This window comes from Typopeltis vanoorti, chromosome 7, assembly GCF_054136105.1.
Source record: "Typopeltis vanoorti isolate ZY-2024b chromosome 7, IOZ_Tvanoo_1.0, whole genome shotgun sequence".
In the NCBI taxonomy this organism is placed as follows: domain Eukaryota; kingdom Metazoa; phylum Arthropoda; class Arachnida; order Uropygi; family Thelyphonidae; genus Typopeltis; species Typopeltis vanoorti.
In genome coordinates this window covers 15,929,562-15,956,596 of record NC_143555.1, presented here as the reverse complement: position 1 = coordinate 15,956,596, position 27,035 = coordinate 15,929,562, and the positions used below count along the sequence as shown (strand labels likewise).

Here is a 27,035-nt window from a genome sequence, read left to right as displayed (position 1 = left end):
CATAGTCCATCAAATTAGTTACTTTTACAATTAAAAAACAGCCACATGAAAGTGCTCACTATTCCTACCGTACAAGGTAAAGATGGCGCTAACAAACGCCAGTGATGAATGAGTACCTCGAGTCTCGGCAGCATAGCACCGTCAGTTGCCAACAAACTGGATACAAAAAGGGAACAATGAAACCAACTTCGAAGGCAACTTGAAGAAAAAACCAAAATAGAGACAACAGTTGGATCATTGACTACAAACAACCCAAACTGTGCAAAAATCAAGTGACACCACCAAGAAGACCGGTATGCAGGCATGGCATAGGAAACGTGCAAGACCCTTACAGTCAAATACATGCCTCACAGAACCTTGCGTATCTATTTCACCAACATGCGTGGCCTCAACTCCAACCTTAATAGTGTCCACTATCATCTGCAGTTCACCAAACCCCACTTACTCTTTTTAGCAGAAACTCAAATCTCACCTCTCCCCCAGCACTATCCATCTCTATAATAAATTTAGTTTAATCCTTTAGCCAAGTGAAAGCAAAGTTTGTGCCCAAAGTATCTTCTGGACTGAATTTAGGACTAAATTTATCATGGTCTAACCAAGTGAAAAAAAAACTTCCAACATCTTTCTCTAAATCCAGAGTAATTTAATAATTAGGTGAGACACCTTTTGGCAACTCGTAGGTAAATGACTTCTCCATTGCTTCCCAAAGATTCCACCTTAGTATCACCACCTCTGGGTAGTGGCCCTTCCCTTAATACATAGCATTATGCATGTCCACAAGGAGATGTGCTTTATATTACGGGAGATACTAAGACAAATAGTGATTGAGAGTTCGGTCCACCTTTACCACGAGTTGCCTCAGTCCTGAAGATACTTCAGGTGCAAACTTTGTTTACACTTGGATAAAAGGATTAAACTAAATTTATTATAGTTTAACCAAGTGGGGAAAAACTTCCAACTATCCATCTCAACCTTCCAAACTACACATTGTTTAACTCCTTTCAACCCAAGGGTGGCATCTACATATATCTGCTGTGACATACCCTGCCAGAGAGCACCTAATCTAGAATTGCCCAACTTTGACCTTCTTTGGTTTAAAATATCCCTTCCCCACTCAGTCAAATTCATCTGCTGTCTCTATCACTCTCCTAATGCCACCAACCACTCTGATCTCTTTAATTTCCTCTCCTTAAAAATTTATTTTCTCCAGTCCCACTCGCTTAACAGCAAAATCATCCTCCTAGGCAATTTTAATGTCCATAACACTAATTGGCTTTCCTCCTCCAGTTGTACGGATCTTGCAGGCAGAGATGCTGAAACATTTCCCATCACTAATGACCTTACACAAATTGTTCACATGCCAACCAGATAACCTGAACCACTCTCCAAATACCCTAGATCTCTTCCTTACCAATGATCCTTCCAAATACACAGTGAATGTAGATGCCCCCTGGTAATTCTGACCACAATCTAGTTCTCATCTCCTCCCCCATGCAACAATGCTTACACAGCCACTCCCACACGAGTAGTTAGGTATTATAACAGTGCCAAGTGGGACAGCCTCTGAGACTACTATGCTTCATTCCCATGGTTGGACTATTGTTTCTGGTCTTCCAATCCAAACATATGCACTGAACGTATCTCCAAAGTAATCCTCACTGTCATGGAAACATACATTCCCCACAGTTCACTGAATTGTCATCTCTTATCTAAATCCTTGTTCTCAAAAAGATGTGTCAAGGCTGTAGAAATGAAAAATCAAATGTACCACAACTGGCTCAAATCAAAAACTCCATCCACCTTCAGTGCTTATACTGAAGCCCGAAACAGATGCAAGAAACCTATCAATGCTTCCAAAACAGAATTTGAATGGGCAAAAAGCAGGAAACTTGCAGCCTGTCCAAATGGTAGCGGTGCTTTTTGGTCTCTTGCCAAAGCAATTGGTCATAACTTTGCCCTACACTATTCCCACCCCTATCATATCCAGATGGCTCTATTGCATCATCACCCACAGAAAAAAGCTAATCTCCTGACTTCACACTTTGCCTCCAATACACATGTAACTGACAATGGTGAATGCCCAATCCCCCAGTCATTCCAACTGCCCAACATACAATGTCAGAAAGAGAACAGAAACCTATTGTCTAAATTAGACACAAAAAAAAAGTCTCCTGTCATTGATGACATTTTTCAACAACCAAGTAATCCTTTGAGCCATTTTCTCAACTTTTGTAATATGCTTTCTGAACTTCAATTCTCTGTCCACCATTATCCCAAAGTCCCTAGCCTCATTCAGCTCGAAGTGCATGACCTTACATTTTGCAACTTTAAATTGACATTTATTAACCTTTACCCAAATTCCAGTTTATTTAAATCATCATCAATTTCCTGATATGTACCCCTAAAGGGGTGTTCAGGCTATGATAGCACTACATGATTAAGTCTATATTATTATTAATATCCTATGAACAATTTTCAAAAATCGGTCTATTACTTGTGAGAACTCCAATATTGTCACAATCTAACATTTTGTACTTCTATGGCACTTCTGACTGAATCAATGCACCTAGACCTTGGTCTTCCTCTGGGTCTCTTTCCTGCCATCTTGGCATCAAACACCTGTTTTGCTAATTGTTCCTCACCCATTCTATTTAAGTGGTGCCGTACCACCTTAGATTAACTCTGCTGATACATTCTTAAATGCTAATAATGTCAAGTTCCTTTCTAAAATCTTCATTTTTAATATGATTCTGCCATTGATGCCATCGATTCACATGCTAATTTTTCTCAGAACCCTCATATCTGTGTTCTTTAGTCTTTGATCAAATGCTTTATTTCTAACCCAACTCTCAAATTCATAACATAAGACTGGTTTGAACGCTGTCTTGTATACTGCAGATGTTCTGGTGTTTTAGCTAATTTGTCTTATTCCAGATAAATTTATTCAGCTGGCTACACACCATTCCAGCGGTGCTTATTCTGTTGTCTGTTTTTAGATTTAACCTATCATCTTCACTACAAACTGTGCCTAAATAGCTGAAATATTTTGCTTGTTCTATAGGCTCTTCATTCAAAATACAGTTGATGTGTTCAATGTTTTTGCCTATTTTCAGTTTTGTTTTGTTTTGTTTTTTTATTGATGACTTCCATGCCAAATTTGTTACAGTTGTTAATTTACTTAGAGAATCCTAAGACTTGCACTGGATCTGGTTGAATACAACAACATCATCTGAATAAAGCAAAGAGCTGAATTTGATATCTCCAATTCTAATATCAGACCTAATGCCACTTTCTTTCATAATATGATCCATATAGATGATGAATAAGAGTGGAAATAATGTGCATCCTTGTCTTATCCTTGATTTTACATCAAACCATCTTCCTGTGTTTCCTTCAATTCTAACTGCTGACTTACAACTCAAATAAAGACTAAGTATTGCTTGATATAATGTCCCTTCACAAAGCCATGCTGATCCCCATTCAGTATTATATTTTTATCTACCCATTCTTGAATTCTCTTTTTTGCCAATTTTTCTAGTAATTATACCACCACACCTGAGATACTGATTGGTCTATAATTTGAAACTTAGAAACTTCCATATGCAAAGGAATCAAGTATACAGAATACTTGAGATCAGAAAAATACTGTCCAAATTAGACACAAAAAAGTCTCCTGGCCCTGATTGCATTCCCCCAATTGTTCTGAAAGTTTGTGCTCCAGAACTGACCCCTATCTTATGTCACCTATATATACTCTCTTACTCCACTTGAATCTGTCCCACAAACTGGAAATTGGCCTATATTCAACCCATTTCAAAGAAGGGTGACAAGTTACTGCCATCCAATTACTGCTCTATCTCGCTTACCTCAGTCCTGTCAAAAGTAATGGAAAAAATCATCAATTCCCAACTCCTACACTATCTTGAAGACACTCAGAAATAAATGACCGCCAGTATGGATTCCACCACTGCGGATCAACAGGAGATCTACTCACATACATCACCCATCCCTGGACAAATGCTATGGAGAGGTTTGGCAAATCTCAAGTGGTTGCACTAGATATCTCTAAAGCCTTTGACTGGGTCTGGCACAAAGGCCTACTAGGCAAACTACTATCATTCAGTCTGACCCAGGACTTCTGTGGTTGGATTTCCAGCTTTCTGTCTGGATGCACACTGTGTAATGGTGGACTGCTCCCTATCCTCTCACCATTCAATTAATGCTGGGGTCCCACAAGGTTCTACCAACCCTCTTCCTGCTATATATCAATGACCTACTGCAATTGACCTCCAACCCAATACACAGTTTTGCAGATGACGGCACACTACACTCCTCGCTTGCATTTGATAAGCCTTATCCTACACAACTCATCTCAACCTACAGAACATCAACCACCATCACCCTCAACTCCGATCTCCAAGCCATCCTACAATGGGGTTCGGATAACCTCATAAATTTCAACGCCAATAACCAGTTCTGTACTATTTCCCATTAAAAAGAACCATTTTTTCCCCAGTATTCTTTTTGACGATACCCAAATTTCCAGACAGTTTGAGATCTCGCTTCTTGGAATCACCCTGACATCAAACCTCTCCTGGCATAAACATATTACAACCATTGCATCCTAAGCCTCAAAAAAAAACTAGGATTTCTCTTTCACTCAAGACGTTACTTCACCCCCAAATAGCTATTAACATTATATAAATCACAAATCTGCCCAGCTATTGAATACTGCTCCCACATATGGGGTGGGGGCCCTAAAAACTCTCTCAAAATGCTCAACTCAATACAGAGGAGAGCAATTAGACTTATCTATGATCCATCCCTTACCAACTTTCTCCTGCCAATTTCACACAGACATATGGTTTCTGCAGTATGTATATTCTACAAATATTTCCATTTGAAATGCTCATCTGAAATAACATCAATAATTCCTCTGCTCAGTACTAAGCTCATTGGAACACATGCAGCTGCTGCACAGCATCCCTTCACAGTACACCTAGAAACAAATAGAACAAGTTTCTTTTCCTCTTCCTTCATCCCTGCAACTGCTGCACTGCAGAACAGTCTCCCACCTGCTGTGTTTCCCAAGGAATACAATTTAAAGTCATTCAAATCAAATAAAACAAATTTCTCCTTTCCCAACCACTACCTATACACAGTACTAATGTACTATAGGTTGACCAACCAACCTCCTGTGTTTTTCCCAGTATCTCTTTTGACGATACCCAAATTTCCAGACAGTTTGAGATCTCGCTACTTGGAATCACCCTCACATCAAACCTCTCCTGGCATAAACATATTACAACCATTGCATCCTCAGCCTCAAAAAAACTAGGATTTCTCTTTTGCTCAAGATGTTTGGAACTCTACCACAGCTGAGACTTAAATTAAACAGCTTACTCAAAGGCATTGCCAGTTCCCTTGCACATTCTTGTAAAACACTACCTGATATCTCATCTAATCCCACAGCTGTATTTACATTGAGATTTTGTAATATCCAATTCATCCATCTCTGTTTCCACACATTAGTGTGTCACATAGCTTAAAGCAGTAACCTCACTAGGAAGATATACCCTTGCAAAGTGGTCACTCAGTAACTCAACTATTTTAATCCACTTCTGTCTCCTCATGACCATCATCACTCATTAATGTTCTTCCATAGTCATTCTTCCTCGTACTTGCCACATAACAAAAGAACTCTTTGGGATTTAGTTTGGCCTGCTCGGCTAAATTCTTCTCATAATCTGATTGATTTTGCCTTCCTTGCCATGCTGGTCACTTTTCTCTTTATATATCCTCCACAGCACATTTTCTTCTTTTGTAGCTCATGCTTATTACTCATCTATTTAACTCCTACCTGATTAAACCTCCTTACCCTAGGTATACAATTTTTAATACTGCTTCCTCTGGATGACCTTTAACTATATCTCATGCATTAACATCCGTAGCCTGCAGTGTTATATGCCATGCCACAAACTTGAGCTTCTTCCTAAGCTTGTCATAATCACCTGCCTCGTAGTTCTACATATACCCCTTCTTGATAGAATATACCACACGTTTTACAATCTCCCACATCAAGATTGCTTGGTCACTTTCACCAATTGGAGGCAATATTGTCATCTTGGTTATGGATATCTCTTCTGATCCTATGACCAGATCCAGTACTCTTAAGTAATGAACCTGGTCTTAAATAAAGCTGCCTTAAGTAATTGCAACTTTGCCAAAAGTTATAGGCATTAATGAGACTTGGCTAACAGCAGATGATGTAGTTACAGGGATTGAATGTGAAGGGTTTAGTATTTTCAGGGAAAAGAGAGAATATAGGATGGGCAGAGGAGTACTGCTGATGATAGCAGACGAATTGCAACCAAAAAGAATAAGAGACAGGCGGGAGGGTGGCTGTTCATTTGAAGCAGTCTGATGTGAGATGAAGTCTAATAACATAAAATATACAGTTGGCTGTTGCTATAGGCCAGGGAGTTCCACGGATGATCTAGAAGACATGCATTGCCAAATTAGTGCATTGAGTACAGATCTAGTGATTATTCTGGGGAACTTCAACTATGGAGATATAGACTGGAAGGAAGAAAGATCACATGGCAAAAAAGGAAATAGAATTCATACACCTGCTGAGAGATAATTACTTAAGGCAGCATGTGATGGAGGGGACTAGGGGAAGTATAGTATTGGACCTGGTCATAAGATCAGAAGAGATATCCATAACCAAGGTGACAACATTGCCTCCAATTAGTGAAAGTGACCATGTAGTGTTGACTTGGGAGATTGTAAAACATTTGGAATATTATATGAAGAAGGGGTATTTTTGGAATGACAAGGCAGCTGGTTATGACATGCTTAGGAAAAAGCTTCAATCTGTACCATGGCATACAACACTGCAGGGTAAGGATATTAATAGTGCATTGGATATACTTGAGGGTCATCTAGAAGAAGCAGTATTAAATTGTATACTTAGGATAAGGAAGGTTAATTGGGTAGGAGTTAGATGGATGAGTAATATCATTAAGCATGAGCTGCAGAAGAAGAAAATGCTATGGAGGTTATAGAGCTGGCCTGGTTGACCGGGTGGTTAGCTTATCTGCTCTCCAGCCAAAAGGCTGCAGGTTCAAATCCCACCGCAGCATGGATGTTTGTGATTTTCTGTGAAAATACTATTGGTGGTGATGGGCGGCAGATGGCATTGGTGTAGTTGCAGTTCATTGTAGTTGGTGGAATGAGTGGTGGAGACAGAGTTGTAGAGTAAGTGTCCTCCCTCAATGAGTCTTTGGACCCCCTGGTGGTGTCATGTAATAATAATAAGAAAGGGAAATGTAACCAGCATGGCAAGGAAGGCAAAATCGGATTATGAGAAGAATTGAGCCGATCAGACCAAAGGAAATCCTAAAGAATTATTTTCTTATGTGGCAAGTAAGAGGAAGAATGACTATGGAAGATTAACCTTAAGGAGTGATGATAGTCACGAGGAGACAGAAGTGATAAAATAGTTGAGTTACCGAGTGACCACTGTGCATACATATATCTTCCTAGTGAGGTTACTGGGTTAAAACTTATTGAACTAATGTTGGGAACAGAGGTGGATGAATTGGAGGTTCTTAGGATATTGCAGAATCTCAATGTACAGCTCTGGGATTAGGTGGTGATATCAGCTAGGATTTTGCCCGAATGTGCAAGGGAACTGGCAATGCCTTTGACTAAGCTGTTTTATTTAAGTCTAAGCTCTGGGAGAGTGGAAAGAGGACCAAATTATTCCTTTTCATAACAGAGGTTCTAAGACTACAGTAGCAGATTATAGACCAATCAGTATCTCAGGCATGGTGGTAAAAGTACTAGAAAAATTGGGAAAGAAGAGAATTCAAGAATGAGTAGATAAAAATATTCTTGTCAGGAAAAAATTACATGGGATAAAATTGCACTGCAAAAATTACACGAGGGCGAAATTACACAGCGAAGATATTACACAAAGAAAAAATTACATCATCATCATCAAATTCCTACCATGTACCCTCAAGGTGTGTACAGGATATGATAGTACTACATGAAAAATTTACATCATTACTAACTTCCTAACCAAAATTTTCCTCCAAATCTGTCCGTTAATTGTTAAGACTCCAACATTATCAGATCTTACATTTCTATCGTCTAAGGCACTTTGTACCATATCAATCCACCCATATCTTGGTCTTCCTCTGGGTCATTTTCCTGCCAACCTGGCAGGGAACACTTGTTTTGCTAATCTTTCCTCGCCCATTCTGTTCAAGTGACCATACCACATGAGATTAGCTCTGCTAATGCATTCCTGGATGCTGACAATGTCAAGTTCTTTCCTAATATCCTCGTTTTTAATATGATATTGCCATTGATGCCATCTGTTCACAGCTCTAATCTTTCTCAGGGCTCTCATATCTGTGGTCTCTGGTCAAGTGTTTTACTTCTGACCCAGCTCTCAGACCCATAAGTTAAAACTTGTTTGAACACTGTTTATACAGCTAATTTACTGTTCCAACTGATTTCTCTCTTATTCCATATGAATTTATTCAGTTGACTTCCTACCATACCAGCTTTGTTGATTCTGTTGTCAATTTCCATATTTAATTTACAATCTTCACTAAAAATCATGCCTTAGTAGCTGAATTGTTTTACTTGTTCCACAGGTTTCCCTGTTCACAACGCAGTTGACATTTTCAATGATTCTCCCTATTTTTATTGTCTTTGTCTTTTTAATGCTGACCTTCATACCATATATATATTACAACAATTATTCTATTTAGCCAGGGAATCTTGTAAACTTGTAGTGGATTTGTTTAGAAGTATAACATCGTCCGCATAAAGCAAAGAGCTGACATTAACATCTCCAATTCTGATATCATGTTTAATACCACTTTCCTTCATAATGTGATCCATATAGATAATGAATAACAGAGGGAATAATTTACATCCTTGTCTCACACCAGATTTAACATTAAACCATCTTCCTGTACTTCTTTCAATTCTAACTTCTGACTTACTATTTTTAGCTTCTCTCTTGCCACCTTGTTATATGCCTTTTCCAGACTGAAAAAACTTAAATACAGATCTATATTTTCATGATTTCTCAACTATTTGTCGTAAAGTTGAAGATCTGATCCTGACAGCCTCTATTTGGCTGGAATCCAGCTTGTTCTTCACCAAGCTTTTCTTCTACAATTCTTCTCAACCATTTCTCAAGTATACTTGCATATATCTTACCAGGAACACTCAGTAGGGAAATACCTCTGTAATTCTCACATTTACTTTTATTTCCCTTTTTATATATGGGTACTATGAGAGCTCTACTCCAATCATCGGGAATTCATCTCTCTGCCCAGGCCTTCTGAACTATGCGGTGCAGCCACTGCAAAACTTTTATACCACCATATTTCAGCATTTCTGGTCGAATATCATCTACTCCTGCTGCCTTTTCACATTTCAAGCCTTTGGTGGCTTTTTCTACTTCAAGTATTGATATGTATTCCTGACTATATGCCTGTTGAGTGTTTTTTACCACTGTGCTATCACTGCTTGTTTCATTTCGCAATTTCTCGAAGTAATTACTCCATACTTCAAGGATATCTTTTTCTCCTTTATCATCGATAACTCCTTTTACAGTACTCTTTCCTGCATTTCTAAGCTTCTTCAACAACCTCCAAAATATTTTGCCACCTTCTTGATATTTATTTTCTACGTTCTTGCCAAAGTCCTCCCATGACTTTTGTTTAGCTAGTTTTACACTGTGTTTAGCTTTCTTACATTTGTCTCTGTATTCTCTAAGAGCACAAGCCGACTTATTTGGCAGGAACTTTTGATATGTTTTCTTCTTTTTCCTTCACTGCCTCTTTAACTTCTTGTGTTCAACATGGAGTTCTGATTTTTCTACCCTTGCAGACAACCTCACCACATGCCTCTCTGGCTGAAACAATCAAGGTTTTCTTCAAGTCTTGCCACTGAATCTCTAAAGTTTGGGAACCAAACTTTAGAGATTCAGTGGATTTTGTTCTCAAACTCTTTCATTTTTTCTTCAATAATCTTTGTGTATTTTAGTCTACAGTTCACATCTGAGAGCTGCTCAACTTTAATTCGCTTTAAAACCTTCTTACATGTTATTCTTTTCAATATGAAATTCAATTTTATTCTGCTCAAGACTAAAAAGTGATCAGTTCCAATTTCAAATCCTCTGTACACTCTGGTGTCCTGCACAAGGGAGAAAACATCACTATCAACAATAACATAGTCAATGAGACTTTTCTTATTTCTTGCCTCTTCTCTCCATATTAAATTTGTGCACATTTTTATGTTGCAACATGGTGTTAGTAATAACCAGTCCATGGCCTGAGCAGAAATCCAACAAATATTTGCCGTTATTGTTAGCTTTGCTCTTTTTTCCAAATTTTCCTATGTCTGACAATCATTTCCTACTCTGCTATATAGATCCCCAACAAGGACCAACTTTTCCTTTTTCATTGTGTCAGTTGCTTTCTCTAAATCCTCAAAAATTTCCTTCACTTCTACTTTTATAGAACCTTCTGTGGGACCATAGGCACAAATAAGTCTCATTGTCCAGTTCCCCATTCTGATATTTGCCCACATCACTCTACTTGAGACTGCCTGCCATTCAAGAAGATTAGCCTCGTATTTAGTGTTGAATACTATGCTACTCTTTCTTTTCCTTGATTGTCATTGCCTGAATATAACATTTTGTATTTATTGCTCAGAAAGATCTCACCAGTTTTTGTCTTTTTTGTTTCAGTCACCCCTATTATGTCGATCTGGTACTTATCTAATTCCTCAGCTAGCTTCATTTCTTTGCCATTCAGGCTTCTTATGTTGATAGTACCAATCTTTAACTCTGGTGATGTTGATTTGGGGTGTGTATTCAGATTTGTTCCAGTAGCTGACTTTTCGCTGTTCACCCTGGTGAAAACAATGGGGCCTTGTTTAACCTGGCGACACCCCAGCCGGCATGAAATTTTGTCATGTTGTACCATCATTTTGTAATTTGGTTTAAGCCAATAAGAATTGCAATTTGGTTGGCTAAATCCCAAAATGCCAGCCCATGCTCGTTCCTTCAGTATCCAGGTAGATACCGAACAGGGTGCACCACGAGAAGGTGAGGATTGGACATTAGGTCAGAAGCCCTGGTCGGTTCTCTGCATTCCTTTAATGGCTATGTAGAGGTCTCCTCTCAGTTATACAGCTTTAACCCTTAAGCACCACTTAACCACAAAAAATTACACATAGATAATAATAGACTAAGGAAAAAATGCACATTTAAGAAATTACACATAAAATAAAATTTACCAAAACTTGTACATAATTGATAACCAGCAAGGGGTAAATCACTAGTATAGATTTGGGCAAGGGGATTAGGGAGGTGGTTGAGTTGGAAACTCAAAACGATGTAGTGATTAGCTACCCTAATTAGTACTTACCTCAGATTTACAAGGAATAATTTCCTCAAGTAAAAACCAATCGACAATTGTTAATCAAGTGAACTGCTCAAGAATTTCTAAGAATTGTTTGGGTGGAGGTATATAAGTAAATTTTTGTCTTACATTCTTCAGTTCTAGTTTAGTGACTCATAATACAACTAGTGTATAACCTGCGACATAATAAATTTCATGATTAATTTTTTTAAATTAAGTTTTAATTTACCCATGACTGATTTTAAGTATATCATTAGTAATAAAGGTGGTCAAATTATAATTTACAAAGGATTTGAGTTTGTTTGTCACCGTGAAACTGCTATTGTAACTATTCATTGGCGTTGTGCAAAGTTTAGAACTTTACATTGTCGATCGCTGCTCCATACCAGAGACAAGATTATCCGTGAATCTTCAGAACACTGTCATGTTAATATGACTTTTTGAATCTGAAGCTCATCAACTTGCAAATCAAATGAAAAGAAAAATGTCGAATCCAGGCACAACGGCTCGTGCAATTATAGCTAGCAGTTTAGTGACTGTATCGGACAGATTAGAAATCTGCCTACCGAAGAAGAGCTCCATGACGAGGCAATTAAATAGATCCAAAGCTAAAACAATCGGAAACGTTCTATCAAATCCAGGTAATAAAAATTTTGAAATACCAGAGAAGTACTCTAAATGAATTATTCATTATTCAGGGTCAGAAGATCCAGAACATATAATACTAAATAGTCACAAGACTCTTCTAGATCAACTTGTAGTTAACGATTTTTGGCTAGCAGATGGTACATTTAAAGTGGTTCCAGAAATATATTATCAGTTATACAGTATCCATGTCCAATATGATTCAGGTGTCGCTTTTCGTTGTCTACTGGCTCTTCTATCAAGGAAAAAGGAAGAAATATACGTGGAGATGCTGAACATGTTACTGGAGAAAATTCCTCAAGCTTGACCATGAAAAATTTTGACCTGTTTTGAAACAACAGCAGTGAATGCTTTCCATACAGTGTTTGAAACATTGAAATTGGTGGCTGCTTTTTCCGTGTCTCACAGTCTATTATACGCAAAGTAAATGAATGTGGACTAAAATCTCTATATGAATGCAATCAGTCATTTGCAGTACACATTAAAATGTTACAATCACTTGCACTTTTACCAGAAGAAGAAGTGTTAGAAACATTTTTAGAAGTCACCGATCTGTTTCTCTAATTTAGATGAATATAATGAACAAATCGAACAAGTTCTGCTTTACTTCGAATGTATATATATTCGAGTTCGACAGCTCAGGAACAGCACTTACAGACAACCTCTATTCAGTATTTCTACTTGGATCCATAGACACTCTGCAGCCAACTCTATAGCTAGAACTACAAATTGTATCGAAGGATGGCACTATGGACTTCAGCCACTCTTTCAGTGTTCCCATCCAACTGTTGGGAAATTTTTGGATAACATTGTTAAAGATTTATGTTTACAACATACAAACTATTTGCAGCATTTAACTGGTAAACGAAACCCAGGACCTCGTAGGTACATTTCGTTAAAACAACGTATTTTAAATATTGTACAAAATTACGACTCTAATAGACGATTGGATTTTTTACGTTGTATAGCTTATATGACTTAGTGTTTGTTTTTTATTATTTTTTAAAATAAAAATAATTTTTGCAATATTAAGAAAGTTTGTGTTTAATTTGACAACAAAATACCAATAATATATTAATCAAATTAAAGTCAACAGGTAGGTCTTATAAAGTATTACAAAATTAACAGAACTCTTATCTGAAAATAAATATAAAATTCATCATAAAAATTTAAAAACTCTAAAGTAAAAAACTTCGGTGTGAATATTCAAATTTATGTAATTTTTTCTTAGTGTATTTTTATCTATATGTAATTTCATCCTTGTGTAATTTTGGCAGTGTAATTTTAACATTTAACCAAAAATATGATATGAAGGTCAGCATGCCTTAGTAATTTACTAACTTTTTATAATAGAGTAACAGCTGAGTTGGATAAAGGAAATGGCTACACGATGATTTTGCTGGATTTTGCAAAGGCATTTGAAAGAATACCACATGGAATGCTGTTACACAAATTAGAACAAATGGGTATGGATGTGACAATAGTTAAGTGGATGAGAGGGTTGCTGCTGGACAGATATTAAAAACTGGTATATGGAGGGACTGAATAGATTCAAAAACAGGTGACTAGTGGTGTGCCACCAAATTCAGTGCTGGGACATCGCTGTTTATTTCTTTTATATAAATGATATAGGAAATAACCTGAAAGGAAATATGCAGTTGTTTGCTGATGATGCGACATTAGATAGAATGTTGCATCCATCAGCCTGTTGACAGCCTATTTAAATCGCAGGGCAATTTAAATAGGCTGTCAGTATGGGCAAAAGTTAATGGGTGTCAGTTTAATGTCTAGAAATGTAAAGTTATGTATTTTGGGATAAATAGATTACATGCTGTATATAACATTTGACATTGTACTCCAGGAAACAGATGAAGCTAGAAATTTAGGGGTGGTGGTGGTAGGCAGAGAGTTACTGTTTAGAGGATGTATTACTAAGGCAGCCCATAAGATTATTCAGTTAGTTAAGCACACATTAACAAGTAGAATAAAAAAGTTGTTATTCCTCTTTATAAGGCCTTGATATGCTCACATTACTGTGCTCAAGTCTGATCTCCTGGGGTTTCTTGGGGGATCAGGAAGTGGTGGAGAGGATTCAGAGGTGAGTGGCCTGTGGGATGTCTGTATGAGGATAGATTGAAGGTGTGGATTGCAGACATTGGTTGATAGGAGAAAAAGAGCGGATATGATAGAAACATTTAAGTTGCTTAGAAGATTTTATAGGATAAATGCAGGGGAAATATTTCAGCACTTGGCAAGAGGGGCCAGAACAAGGGATCATCCCTGGAAGTTGAATAAAGGTGCAGTCAGTAAGGGTGTGAGGACTAGATTTTTAGTTTAGAGAGAGGTGAATGAGTGGAATGGGTTGCCAGAGTCAGTTGGTCAGTTGTGCTTTTCTGTTAATGGATTCAAGGGGGAGGTGTAGATAGATTGGGTCTCCCACGATGAGTCTTCAGACACCATGGAGGTGTCCATATAATAATAATTATTATTACGTTATAACTCCAAGGAGTCCAAAGACTCATCGAGAGAGAGAGGGCACCCACTGCACACTACTCAGGCCACCAACTACAGTGAACTGCAACTTCCATCATCATCATCTATACCAACACCATCTAGTGTTCGCCACCAGTATTTTCACAGACAATCACAAACATCCATGCACATGACAGGATTTGAACCTGCATCCTTTTGGCTGGACAGCAGATACTAACCAATCAGCCAACCAGGCCGGCTCTTATAATTAGAATAAATATATAATTAGAAACTTATAATTAGAATTACTGGGCTTGTATAGCATTAATTAGACTTATATGAGATTTAATTACTTCACCATTTAGGTGATGATGATTTTCATATGATTGATGAAATGCTGGATCTTAGTTACTGAAGACCTGGAGTGGCTCTTGCTGTGTCTGGTTTCCCATTGCTTCCCCCCCCCCCCCCCCCCCCACACACACACATTATAAGGGTATTTCATGGACATGCCACTTCCTCCATTCCAGGTTTACAGCATTATAGTGGTTCTGCAAGCTAGCTTATATAGTTCATAGGATTGAACTTGGTAAATGCATCAGAAGTCTTCCAGATCAGTTAGGAAATAATCCCACTGCTGCTACTTATTCTCTTTAGATTGTACCTAGAAAAAGTTCAAGTATAGCAATATACACTTTCACGACAGTAGACTGGATGCTCTGTTTGGAGCCTTCCAGTTATTAATTTTTTCAGACTCCTGATACCAAACGCATTCAGGTGTAGGCCATCCCTTTTATATAAATCCAATCTTCCCTCAAACTCACTCCACACATCCAAAAACTCGTATCCATTTCTTCTACACGGCCTACGCATTGAATCGTTTGCCATCATAGCCCTTCTTTTAAATTCATTTTTATGATAGCAAAGTAAAATACTAACGATTTTCACTTTCTCACTCTTCACTCTCGCCTCTTCCAGCAACCCTTTCATGGCATGTTATTTCTTAGAGAATCTCAAATGGCAGTCTCAACAACTAATTGCCACTTGGCTATCCAAAGCACATTTTATCTGATTCCATCTATAAAAAGGAGAATACATGTGCGCCAGATCTGCTATCCCATATCATAGTGTGTCAAACCTAGAATCACCTCTTTTTGATATGATATGTCAAAATTTCCTTACCATACTTTTTTTGCATTAATGTCTGTTGTTCTCCAAATTATATAACCACCCTGACTTCAATTATTTATCTATGAAGTTTGATTTTCTGCAGTCTCATTACCCAAACATTACATTAATGTCAAACCTAGAATCACCTCTTTATGATATGTCAAAATTTCCTTACCATACTTTTTTTGCATTAATGTCTGTTTTGTTCTCCAAATTATATAACCACCCTGACTTAGGAGTTTTGGAACAAGCAGGAGGAATTTTTGGCATTAGTGAGACATGACTAACAGAAAATGATATAATTAGTGGGATAGAATGTGAAGGTGGTATAGTGTGTTCAGGTTGAATAGAGTGAGAAAAGAATAGAAGTTCAACTGCAGGCCAGTGAAAATAGCACATTTGAGGCTATCTGGTGTGAGATTGAGGCCAGCAGAACAAAATATATAGTTGGATGCTGCTATAGACCAGGGGATGGAAAAGATAATGAAGATAGTATGCATCGACAAATAGACTCAGTGAGTGGAGGACAGGTAATTATTATGGAAGATTTCAACTATGGGAACATAGATTGGAAGAAGGAGAGGATACGTGGAAATGAAATAGATTTTATGCAGTTACCAAACGATAATTACCTGAGACAGCATGTAATGGAATATACTAGGGGATTCAAGAGTGCTCGATCTAATAATTGCATCTGAGAATTTGTCTATAACGAATATGACCACATTGCTACCAATTGGTGAGAGTGATCATATGGCCTTGACCTGGAAAGTGGCCAAATGTGTAGAATTTTCAGTTAAGATGGAGTATATGTAGAATTACAAGTTAGTAAGTATGACAGGCTTAGGAGATTGCTTGAATCGGTGCCATGGCATGTAAAATTGTAAGGGCTGGATGGTGATAGTGCATGGGAAGTGGCAAAGGAATGTTTGAGGGAGGTAATGACAGACTGCATACTGTCAGGAGAGTAAATTAAGTCGGAGTTAAATGGATGAATGTCATTATAATTTTATTATATTTTTTTTTGCAGAAAAAAAAAAAAAAAAAATCAATTGTGGAGAGAATTTAAGGAGAAAGGTGACCTTGTAGGCACATGAACAGTACATGGCACAAGCCAGAAGGGTAACTAGTGTGGTGAGAAAGTCAAAAACAGATTATGAAAGGAAGTTAACAATGCAGACTAAAGAGAATTCCAAACAGTTCTTTCTATATGCTGCAAGGAAAAGAATGTATATGGCAGAAGGATTTTAAGGAATGCTGATGGTAGGGAGAAACCGAATCAGTTGAAATGGTAGAATTACTAAGTGAACATTTTGCAAGAGTACATCATCCAGGTGGTGATATTGCAGGAATGAAAGAGCCAAAGGCTTATACGGGAACTGAGGTAAATGAAATGGAGGTGCATAGCATATTACAGAACCTAATGTTAATACAACTGTAGGATTGGATGGTATACCAGCTCAGGTTTTACATGAAGGAAATTGTGAATCACTGAGGGAATTGACAATGCCCTTCACCATATTGTTTAATCTAAGTCTCAGTCTGGGTTAGTCCCAAGGAGGTGGAAAGAGGAGGGAAAATATTTCCATTAAATCACCTGAACAGCTCATAAGATCACTTGATTACTGAAGAATACGTTGATGAGCAGAGATAAGCATGTTATTGTTCCTTTTTTATTAAGTCTTGATAAGGCCCTATCTTGACTACTGTGCATGGATCTGGGTGCTAGGGTTTCTTGGTGATGAGGAGGAGGAGATGGAGAAGATCCAGAGGTGAGTGACCAAGATCGTAGCAGCTCTATGAAATGAACCTTACATGAATCTGTCGAAGATTTGTGGGTTACAGAAACTGGTTGATAGGTGAAAAAGGGATGATATGATATGACTGAGAATCCCAATTACTGAGTGGATTTTACAAGATTAATTCAGGGGATATTTTTCAGAAGGTGTGTTGGTGTTAGAACTAGGTTTTTTGCTTGGAGAGTAGTGAATGAGTGGAATAGGTTGACAGAGTCTGTTGTGGGTGCCATGACTGTGAATGAGCTCAAAGCAAAGTGTGATAGATACTACGCAAATGTTAGATAATTCTTGACATGATGTTTAGGGCCTCCCTCGATGAGTGTGAGGATGGACTCCTTGGAATTGCGCATAATAATAATTACTTATACTTGCAGAAAGACTACTAGTTTTTATGTGGTTCCCACTCACAAAAGGTTGTAAGCCTATAGTACATTTGCACTGTGAGTAGGCTAAGGATTTTTTTTTATTATTTATTTTTTTTTTTTACGCAGTTAAAAACCCTGCTCTAGAGATGAAACATTAAACTTCTTCATACCACTTCAAGTCTCCAATAAGCAGGGCTATGGTCTCACACTTATTTCTCATCTCTCACTAAAGACAGTTATAAAATCCATGCCTTTGAATTGAATCCATGGAGGGATTCAAACCTGCAACCTGTTGAACGGAGAGCGGATACACTAACCATGCCACAAACATATTATTATTATTACGTGACACCTTCAGGGAGTCACAAGGACTTGCCACCAACAACAGTATACTTTTTCTCTGTAAACGTGTAGAAAGACTTGTGTTCATTGTACATGGTGTTTATTTTTTGACGGTTTATATTAGAACACAGAATAATAAGCAAATAATAAGTTATAACACCAGCAAATATCAGCAATAAGTCAATAAATAATTATTTACTTATTATTCTGTGTTCTGATATATACTGTCAAAAAATAAACAACATTTTTGTCTGTAAATTGCATGTGTTATGAAGGCCGATTTGTCTATATGCGGGATGAAAAACCGTACTACTTCTGTATGAGATCGGCTAACTCACTTTCATTTGAAAAATGGCCCATATAAGGATTCCTCTCATCACAACAAAAATCAAACCGAGGTATTTTCCATTCGAAGGACACAATGTTCTGCTGTTCTTCCAATTGCATTACAGACACACTTAAAATATATATATATATATATATATATACATACATACATACATACACGCATATACCAAGAAAAGAGATGTGCATATATATATATATACAGTTTTGCAGTAAGTGGGACCAACAAAAAGCGCGTAAGTCGAATTTGCATAACTCGGGGTATAATTTTTCGTGTAATTTATATATACAAACATACCATTGGGACCAAAGGTTTACAAAAACACCTATATTTTTTAAGAAATATAATCATAATTGTAGTTTTTCGTACATAAAAAAAAGAAAGTTATTTCAATGTTGATGGTTTCATAAAATCTAATAGATTCGTCTGATGGCATAATGTTTTTTTCTTGTCACGCAAAATTTCTTCATAGCAAGCTAATGATTTTTTTATTCCTTGCCTTGTGGCAATTCATTCCTCATTAGAATCTATGTCCTCCAAAATCTGTACACCTTTCTTTTATGATTGTTCTTACTGTGGATTCCCATAGATGGAACTTCTTTGCTAGCTCACAGATTTTCATTCTGCCTTCAAAATCCTTAATAACGTTGAGTTTTGTTTCCAAAGTCAATGTTTTTCTTTTCTTGCTAGCAGTAGAAGAATCGGACTTGCTTCTTTTGGACAACATTATTATTTTTTATGTGATAAAATTTTTATCAAGAACATAACATTAAACAATCACAAGGTTTGTAGACTATAAGAATCGTGTATGAATGGAGACCGTGCGAAACACGTCAGTGCTTGTTCACAGCATGTGCGACACTGGCGAATGCGGCCAGTGCCTGAAAGATACGACTAGTGGTGAAGCGGGATGGGGATACGTACATATAAGAAACCACTTAACTCCAGATTCGCATAAGTCGAGGTATGACTGTATATATTATAATTCATTTTACTCAGTGGGAAATATTATTAAAACGTTTTAATGACTGATACCGAGAGATAAAGAGATGGAATGGTATATTTGAAAAGATACTACTAGTTTCATTGAATTGATCAACATCTTCAGGTATCACAATCAAAGAAATATATAAAAAATTACAGACTTAAAATTGCATTAACAGAACAAGTACAAAAGACAGTAGCATGTTTGAAAACAAAATGCGAGCTTGAGTTCCAAATAAATGTAGACTATGCGCTGTCACAAGTGCACTAATACTGAACAGAGGCAACGTGTACGTCAGAGAGATTGAAACTTAGGCTGTTGTTGATATGTGAAGAATCTAGAGAAATTTCTCTAGATTCGACAATCTTTCTCTCGAGCTCATTATAGCACACATGGATGTTAGAAGTTTGAGTCCAGTTCACAGTGTGTTGGTGGCCTTCGTCTGAGTTAAATGAAAAGAGAACGTGGCTAGAGAGAGCACTGGCTCTAGTCCTGTTGTAGGAGATATCTCTGCAGTGTTCTTCCAAATGTAGAAGGATGGATTTAGCAGTCTGGCCATAGTATGGCTTTCCACAATCACATAAAATCTTGTACACTCCTGGAAACTGAGTTGGAAGATGTTTCTCTTTAGGTTTACTAAGTATTGAATGAAGTTTTGGGAGCGTAGTAAAGCAAGTTCTGAAGTTAAACTTCTTGAGAATTTTTGCCAGTTTTGCTGAAAGAGAGCTGAAGTAAGACAAAGAGATAAAGGCTCTGGGGGGGGGGGGGGGATCTTCAGAAGTAGTTGAGTGACTGGTGGAAAGAAATTTGTCAATTTTATTAGGAGAGAAACCATTATTAATAAAACTTTTTTTAAGAAAAAGGAATTCATTTTCAATTTCTGCTTCTTCTTTAAGTAAAGACTTGGCTCGGTGAGCTAAGGTGAAAATAATACCAAATTTTTGTTGGGGAGGGGGGGGGGAGTGATGGGAGGAAGCATGAAGATATCTATCAGTATGAGTAGGTTTTCTAAAAATTGAGATTTTAATACCTTCAGCACATCTGGTAAGTTTCAGGTCTAGAAAGGGGAGGCAGTCATCGGATTTCAGTTCAAAGGTAAAAGAGATTTTTTCATGACACTTGTTTAGGTGGTCTAAAAATAAATTGAGATTGTTGACACAATCTTCCCAGATGAGGAAAATATCATCAATATAACGATACCAAAGTTTTGGTTTAAGGGGGAAGGAGTTAATGCAATTTTAAGTCTCTGTAATTTTTTATGTATTTCTTAGATTGTGATACCTGAAGATGTTGATCAATTCAACAAAACTAGTAGTATCTTTTCAAATATACCATTTATCTCTCAGTATCAGTCATTAAAACGTTTTAATAATAATAATATATATATATATATCAACTCTTTTCTTCGTATGTATGATATATATCACATCAGTCATTCAACGATATATATATAATACATCAATCATTCTCATTTTCTTTTCCTTTGTTATTACGGGAGTTATATCATGTGATGATTTCCATGATTCCCACTCTTCCTTTCCATGCTTTGATTAGTGTTTCATGCTGAACACCTGCTCCAATCTAAACACAAGTGCTAGCTCAATTACTGAAATGCAGTAATCCTTCCTGAAATGAGGACCTTTACAACTCCATCTTAAACTGATCACTCTCCAAGCCCTAATTCTTCAGCAAGTACACTGAAGCAGTCCAAGATAAAAATTTTAAATAAAATTAAACAAATAAAAAAAAAATAAAAAAAAAGTTTTTCATGAGCATTTCATTTGGTTTCAAGTATTCTCTCTCTCCTCTGAAATTAGTAGATAATAATTTTGTCTCTCAAGCCTGCTAGATTCTTCACTATAGGAAACCAATACCTGTTCTACCAGTTTTTTTGAGTCAGTAGAAGCATCAGCTCCTTTCTGAACTGGTTACTTGCGAATTGTGAGACTGAACTTGTATCCCCACTACTGCTAGAAATTATGTACTGTTTATGAATAGTGATGGGAGATCAAAGCAAATAAGCCTTAGCCTCTTCGTGTAACCACTGTTGATAGATAAGAATATGCTAAATCAGAACAATGTTGAAAGATGGTTCGTGATTTTACACCTCTAGTAAACAAGGTGGTGGCTTCACACCATACAGTTACATTTAAAATTAAAATTTAAGAAAAGATTTTGTTGGTTAAAACTATATATTGAACTTCATTTTCTTTTAATTTATTTTTTTTTAAACAGATAATAAAGTTTACATTTGGCACATCAAAAGGGAACTTCCAATAGCTGTATTAAGTGGACATACTCGTACAGTGAACTGTGTCTCTTGGAATCCCACCTATCCCAATATGCTTGCTAGTGCCTCAGATGATGGAACAGTACGTATATGGGGACCATCTGATAGTAGTCGGAAAAAAAGTAAGAATTATATATTTATTTTAAATGCAGTAACATTAATGGCTCAAGGAGAAATTGTTGAATAAATAAAATGTTAATATTAAGCAAAAATGTGTACAAGCTTGTTTTAATTACTGTACTACTACATAAAGTTCAAATAAATCAGTATAATTATTTATCATTCAGAAGTATACTGAAATATTTTAAGGAGTATTTAAATAGTTATCATTATTATTATAATGGTATTTCCATTGAGTCATAAGACTCATCATGGGAGACCAAATCTTTTATACTTTTAAAGCTTTTATATACACAAACCTATCATACCTCTCCTTACACTCATTCGCTGTCAGGGCACTCACAGCTAATTCTGGCAGTTCATTACACTCATTCAGTATTCTCCATGCAAAAATTCTAGTCTGCATACACCTACTAACTAACTCTTACACAATCTCCATGGGCAGTCCCCTAGTTCTCTGAGTATTTGTCAAATATTGAAAAATTTCCTTTATGACAATCTTATAGAACCCTTTTAATAGGTTTCTGTAATATCCCCTCTTTTCCACATATCAATTAAAATTTGCAACCCATACACCTTCAACCTATCCTCATAGAGAGCATTCCACACAACTGTCACCAGCTTGGTCACTTGTCTCTGATGCCATCCACCAACTCCTAACCCCAAGAACCTCCGGGTGACCAAATCTGTAGTCAAGATGTGGCCAAATCATATCCTAATAAAGAGGGATAGTAACTTCTTTATCTTCACTTGTCAGTGTGTTCGATATGCAGGTAATTCTTTCAGTTATTTTGCCAGCTTTTGCAATATGCCATCTAAATTTCAACTCTGTCCATCTTATTACTTCTAGGCACATTAATTACCCGTAATCCAGTACCAGTGTGATACACATCTGTAACCTTTTCAACCCAGATTACATAACCTTACATTTTGCAACATTAAATTGACAATCATTATCCTGTGCCCAAAATTCTAATTTATTTAAATTATCCTGCAGGATATGCCTGCCTGGTTGGTCTAGTGGTTAGTGTATCTACTCTCCAGACAAAAAGGCTGTGGGTTTGAACCCCACCATGGGCATCAATGTTTGTGATTGTCTGTGAAAATACTAGTGGTGGTTGGTTGGCAGTAGATGCCGTTGGTGTAAATCAGAGGTCTTCAATCTTTCAGACAGTGCGGGTCGCATTAAAAATTTCAATGAAGCCGCAGGCCACTAAGCCATACTGCAGTATTTAGAATTGTAAGATGCTTTCCAGATTCACAAGGAACGCTGTGCATTTGTACTTTACATAAATCCTATAAGGATAAACAAACTTAGCTTTAAGAACGTATGTAGGAGTCTAGATAAGTAAATACAATCAGTACTCAAGAAAAGATAATTTAATGAGAAAATCATTAATTTTTTACAATGTCAATGGGAAACTTGGCAATGCTTTTCCTTGACCAGGTTGTCGATGTTGGCATCAATGTTGGAAGTCACTATGCACAGAGTGTTCTCGAGATGTTGGTCCATAATCGGAGTTCTTGTCTTGGACTTCACATGCTGTATTCTGGAGAACTGCTCACATAAGTATGGCTTCCTAACAAAGTGCACATCTTCAAAGCAGGCCGGTGAAGATTAGGGAATGTGTCCTCAGAAATGTAGTCTTTGTAAAATGTAAGCAAGGGCACATTGAATAATTTTTCTCTCAAAGAAAAGTTGTTTTCTAGTTCAAGCAGCTGCTGAGTCTGGCATTTCGGCAGCATTGACACTGAATGGCATTGAAAATAAATCTAAAGAAGACTGTTGGTTACGAAAATAACTAAATCTCTCTTCGAATTTGCTTTGCTTTACTGCTAATTTTGTAGCGTATTCATCAAGAAATGAGCAATTGGACTCAGCGAGAAGCTGAAAATGAGTTATGTCTTTTTTTGCGTGTTGAGCCTCCCAAAGTTTGAGCTTGGCCACAAAAACTTTGATGCCATCAACAAAGTGTGCACCAGTTGATCTTTGGATTGTAGCCGTGCATTTAGGTCATTCATATGCAGTGAGATGTTGGTCACAAAGGCAAAGTCTGTCATCCACTTCAGATCGTTAAATTCCACAATTGACTTCCACTTGGTTTGTATGAACTGCTTTATTTTGCTCCTTAAGTCAAAGACTTGTAAGAACCTTCCCTCTGCTCAACCAACGCACACCACTATAATAAACCATATCGCCGTGATTCACTTTGCACTCTTGGGTCAAAAACTCTTGAAATTGACGATGATTCAATCCTCTTGCCCTAATAATGTTGACAACAGTCAATAACTTTCATGACATTCTCAAATCCAATAGTTTTCGTGTACAAATTCTCCTGGTGGATTAAACAGTGGTAATGGATGAAATCTTTTCCTTCTAGTTCCGGTTCTTTCCGCAGCAGCACAACAAACCCTTCGTTCTTTCCCACCATAGCAGGGGCACCATCAGTTACCAGACCTTCAAGGTTGGTTAAGCTGAGGTCTAAACGCTGCAGCGGCTTCAAGAATATCAGTGCCTTTCGTCATTCCCTTCATAGGTACGAATGCTAGCAGTTCTTCTTTCACAGTGAATTGTTGATCATTGCCAATGACAAAGATAGCCAGTTGTGCTGTATCCTTCACATCTGTGCTCTCATCTAAAGCAAGTTAATATGATGTAAATTCGGACGACCACTTTTTAAAATTCCTTCAATGTCATTGGCAAGTTCTTCGACACATCGTGCTACAGTTACCTCAGACAAACTCGGTCTTTTGGACACAGAATTTCCTCAGCAGCGATGGGACACTCTTTCACAAACTCGCCGTCGAAGAAGGTTTCAATTTTTTAGAGGTATTTCTTTAATGCAGTGTTTCCCAAACTGTGTTCCGTGAAAAATTATCAAAATTAATATGAGCCAGGAATGGTTTTAAATGCTGCGACAAGTTCAAACTTGTTTGAAAATCAGGCACTCTTCACTTTGTGTGTGGATTGTGCTATTAAGGCCTGTGCACGCTGGCCTCGACTCAGCCGCCCGCAGTTGTCGACACCTCAGAGTTCAAGTGAAGTACAGAGATATCTATTCTAGGAAACATGTGGTCACCAGCAAGGTCACTGCACTGCGGTCTGGCATGCCTGTATCGCATTTTTGCGATGCGATACAGCCTGCTGCAGCGATAGTGTAAACTTAGCTTTACATTGCACATGAGAATTTTTTTTCACACTTTGCTCTCTTCCTCCTGCCTTTTAAACGTACCCTGCTGGCATTTTAAATCAATTTGGAGACATCACTTTGTCCACACGAAGCTGCCCTTGAAGGTGATCGAAATTGGACACATGCTTTGTCTCATAGTGTCGATTTATATTGTATTCTTTTGATACTGACACTGACTCACCACAAATTAAACACACTGACTTATCGTTGATCAGCACAGAAAAGTACAGATTGGTCCACTTTTCATTAAAAACCCGACAAGAATCACTTATATACTTTTTACTCGTAGACGCCATAGTGATAGAAGGCAAATCCAAAAACGATTCAAAATGGCTGTGTAACGGTTATTATCGACTGAATATGTCTCACACTAATGAATAAAGTCTGGCAATATAAAACCACAATAGGCTATGGCTGACATGATGAACCTGCATATGCGCTTATACACGAATATCACACTGTTCACGACTGACTAACTGACTGAGTGTGGATGAGATTCTCTTGTATTTATATGAAAATAACGAAGCATCAAGAATCTTCGAAATGTGTCTGGAAGGCACTAGACAGCATACTCGAATGAACTACTGCTTCAGCCATCTACCTGTGACATTAGTACTAGTACTTAAGTACCGCTTGCCATTTGGATGGCTGAAGAAGCATGTCTATTTAATATTTATTATTATAGGATTTTATGTAAAGTATCAAATGCACTGCGTTCCATGTGAATCTCGAAAGCATCTTACAAATCTACATACCGCAGTATAGCTTAGTGGTCTGCAGGCTTCATTGAAATTATTTTTTATTTAGTCGCGTTTTAATATTAAGTAGTTATTTTTTCAAAATGGCCAGCAGGCCATGGCAAAGAGCTCTGTGGGCCATGCGTTGAAGACCCCTAGTGTAAATGATGACGGTAATTGCAGTTGATGGAGACAGAGAATTGTAGAGTAGGTGCCCTCCCTCGATGAGTCTTTGAACTCCCTGCAGGTGTTATATAATAATAATGTTTACATTACATCACTTTTACCAACAGTTTCCATCCCGAGTTTTGCATTATCAGCAACAACTGAATATTCCTCCCTAAAATCTTTTCCTGTATCTCTAACATACAAATTAAAGAGTAGCGGCCCTGGTACAGAACCCTGAAGCACTTCAATAGTGACACTCATTCTCCTAGATTCTGTTCCACCATATACTACTTTCTGGTGCCCATCTGGTAGCTTCCCCCTCCCATGTCACAAGCTTTATTTCCAATGCTATTTTCTCTGACTTATGTAACAATTTTCCATATGGTATTCTATCAGATACCTTTGCAAAGTCCAGCAGTAGTATACGTTCTGATCTGTGGATAATACGGTTCTAATTTTATACCATTTTATTATGATTTTTTTAAAGGAGTTTTATGTTTAGGCATACTAAAGGTTGTAGGATTTAAACCACTGTTGAGTTTATATTGAAATGTTTACAGATAGTTTAAATACTGCAATTTACATAGCATCTATTCTCCTAGTACGGAATATTCCATGTTGCCAATCTTCTGATCTTGAGACAAACTCACTTTACGTTTATTGTTGAACTCAGTGCCACCAGAACATTGATCATTTCTACTATCTTGTGCCTGTAACAGTTTGATGAAAAAAATTATTATTATGAGGGGTTTCCGAAAAGTAAGGTGACACATCATTTTTATTAATAATGGTGAAAGGGAATGAGATAAAACACAGTGGACAGATAGACCTATTAATAATATTCAAAATCTACATCTCATGATAAGCTGTTCCAGTTTGCCTTGGTAAAATTCCAGTGTAGCATTTGTGTAGTTTCAGTAATTGGGATTTGAAGGCACACTTCAAT

General features: G+C 37.3%; 1 protein-coding gene across 1 annotated transcript in view; it reads left to right on the top strand.

Annotated features, from left to right (window-relative positions):
• The window catches only part of LOC150104511 (WD repeat-containing protein 26), a 400,251-nt gene that overhangs the window by 358,083 nt on the left and 15,133 nt on the right, over positions 1-27,035 (top strand). Inside the window, exon 13 of the mRNA XM_090395688.1 lies at positions 21,819-21,995. Within this exon, the coding sequence (XP_090251814.1) occupies positions 21,819-21,995 (177 nt within the window). The remainder of the gene's footprint in view (positions 1-21,818; positions 21,996-27,035) is intronic.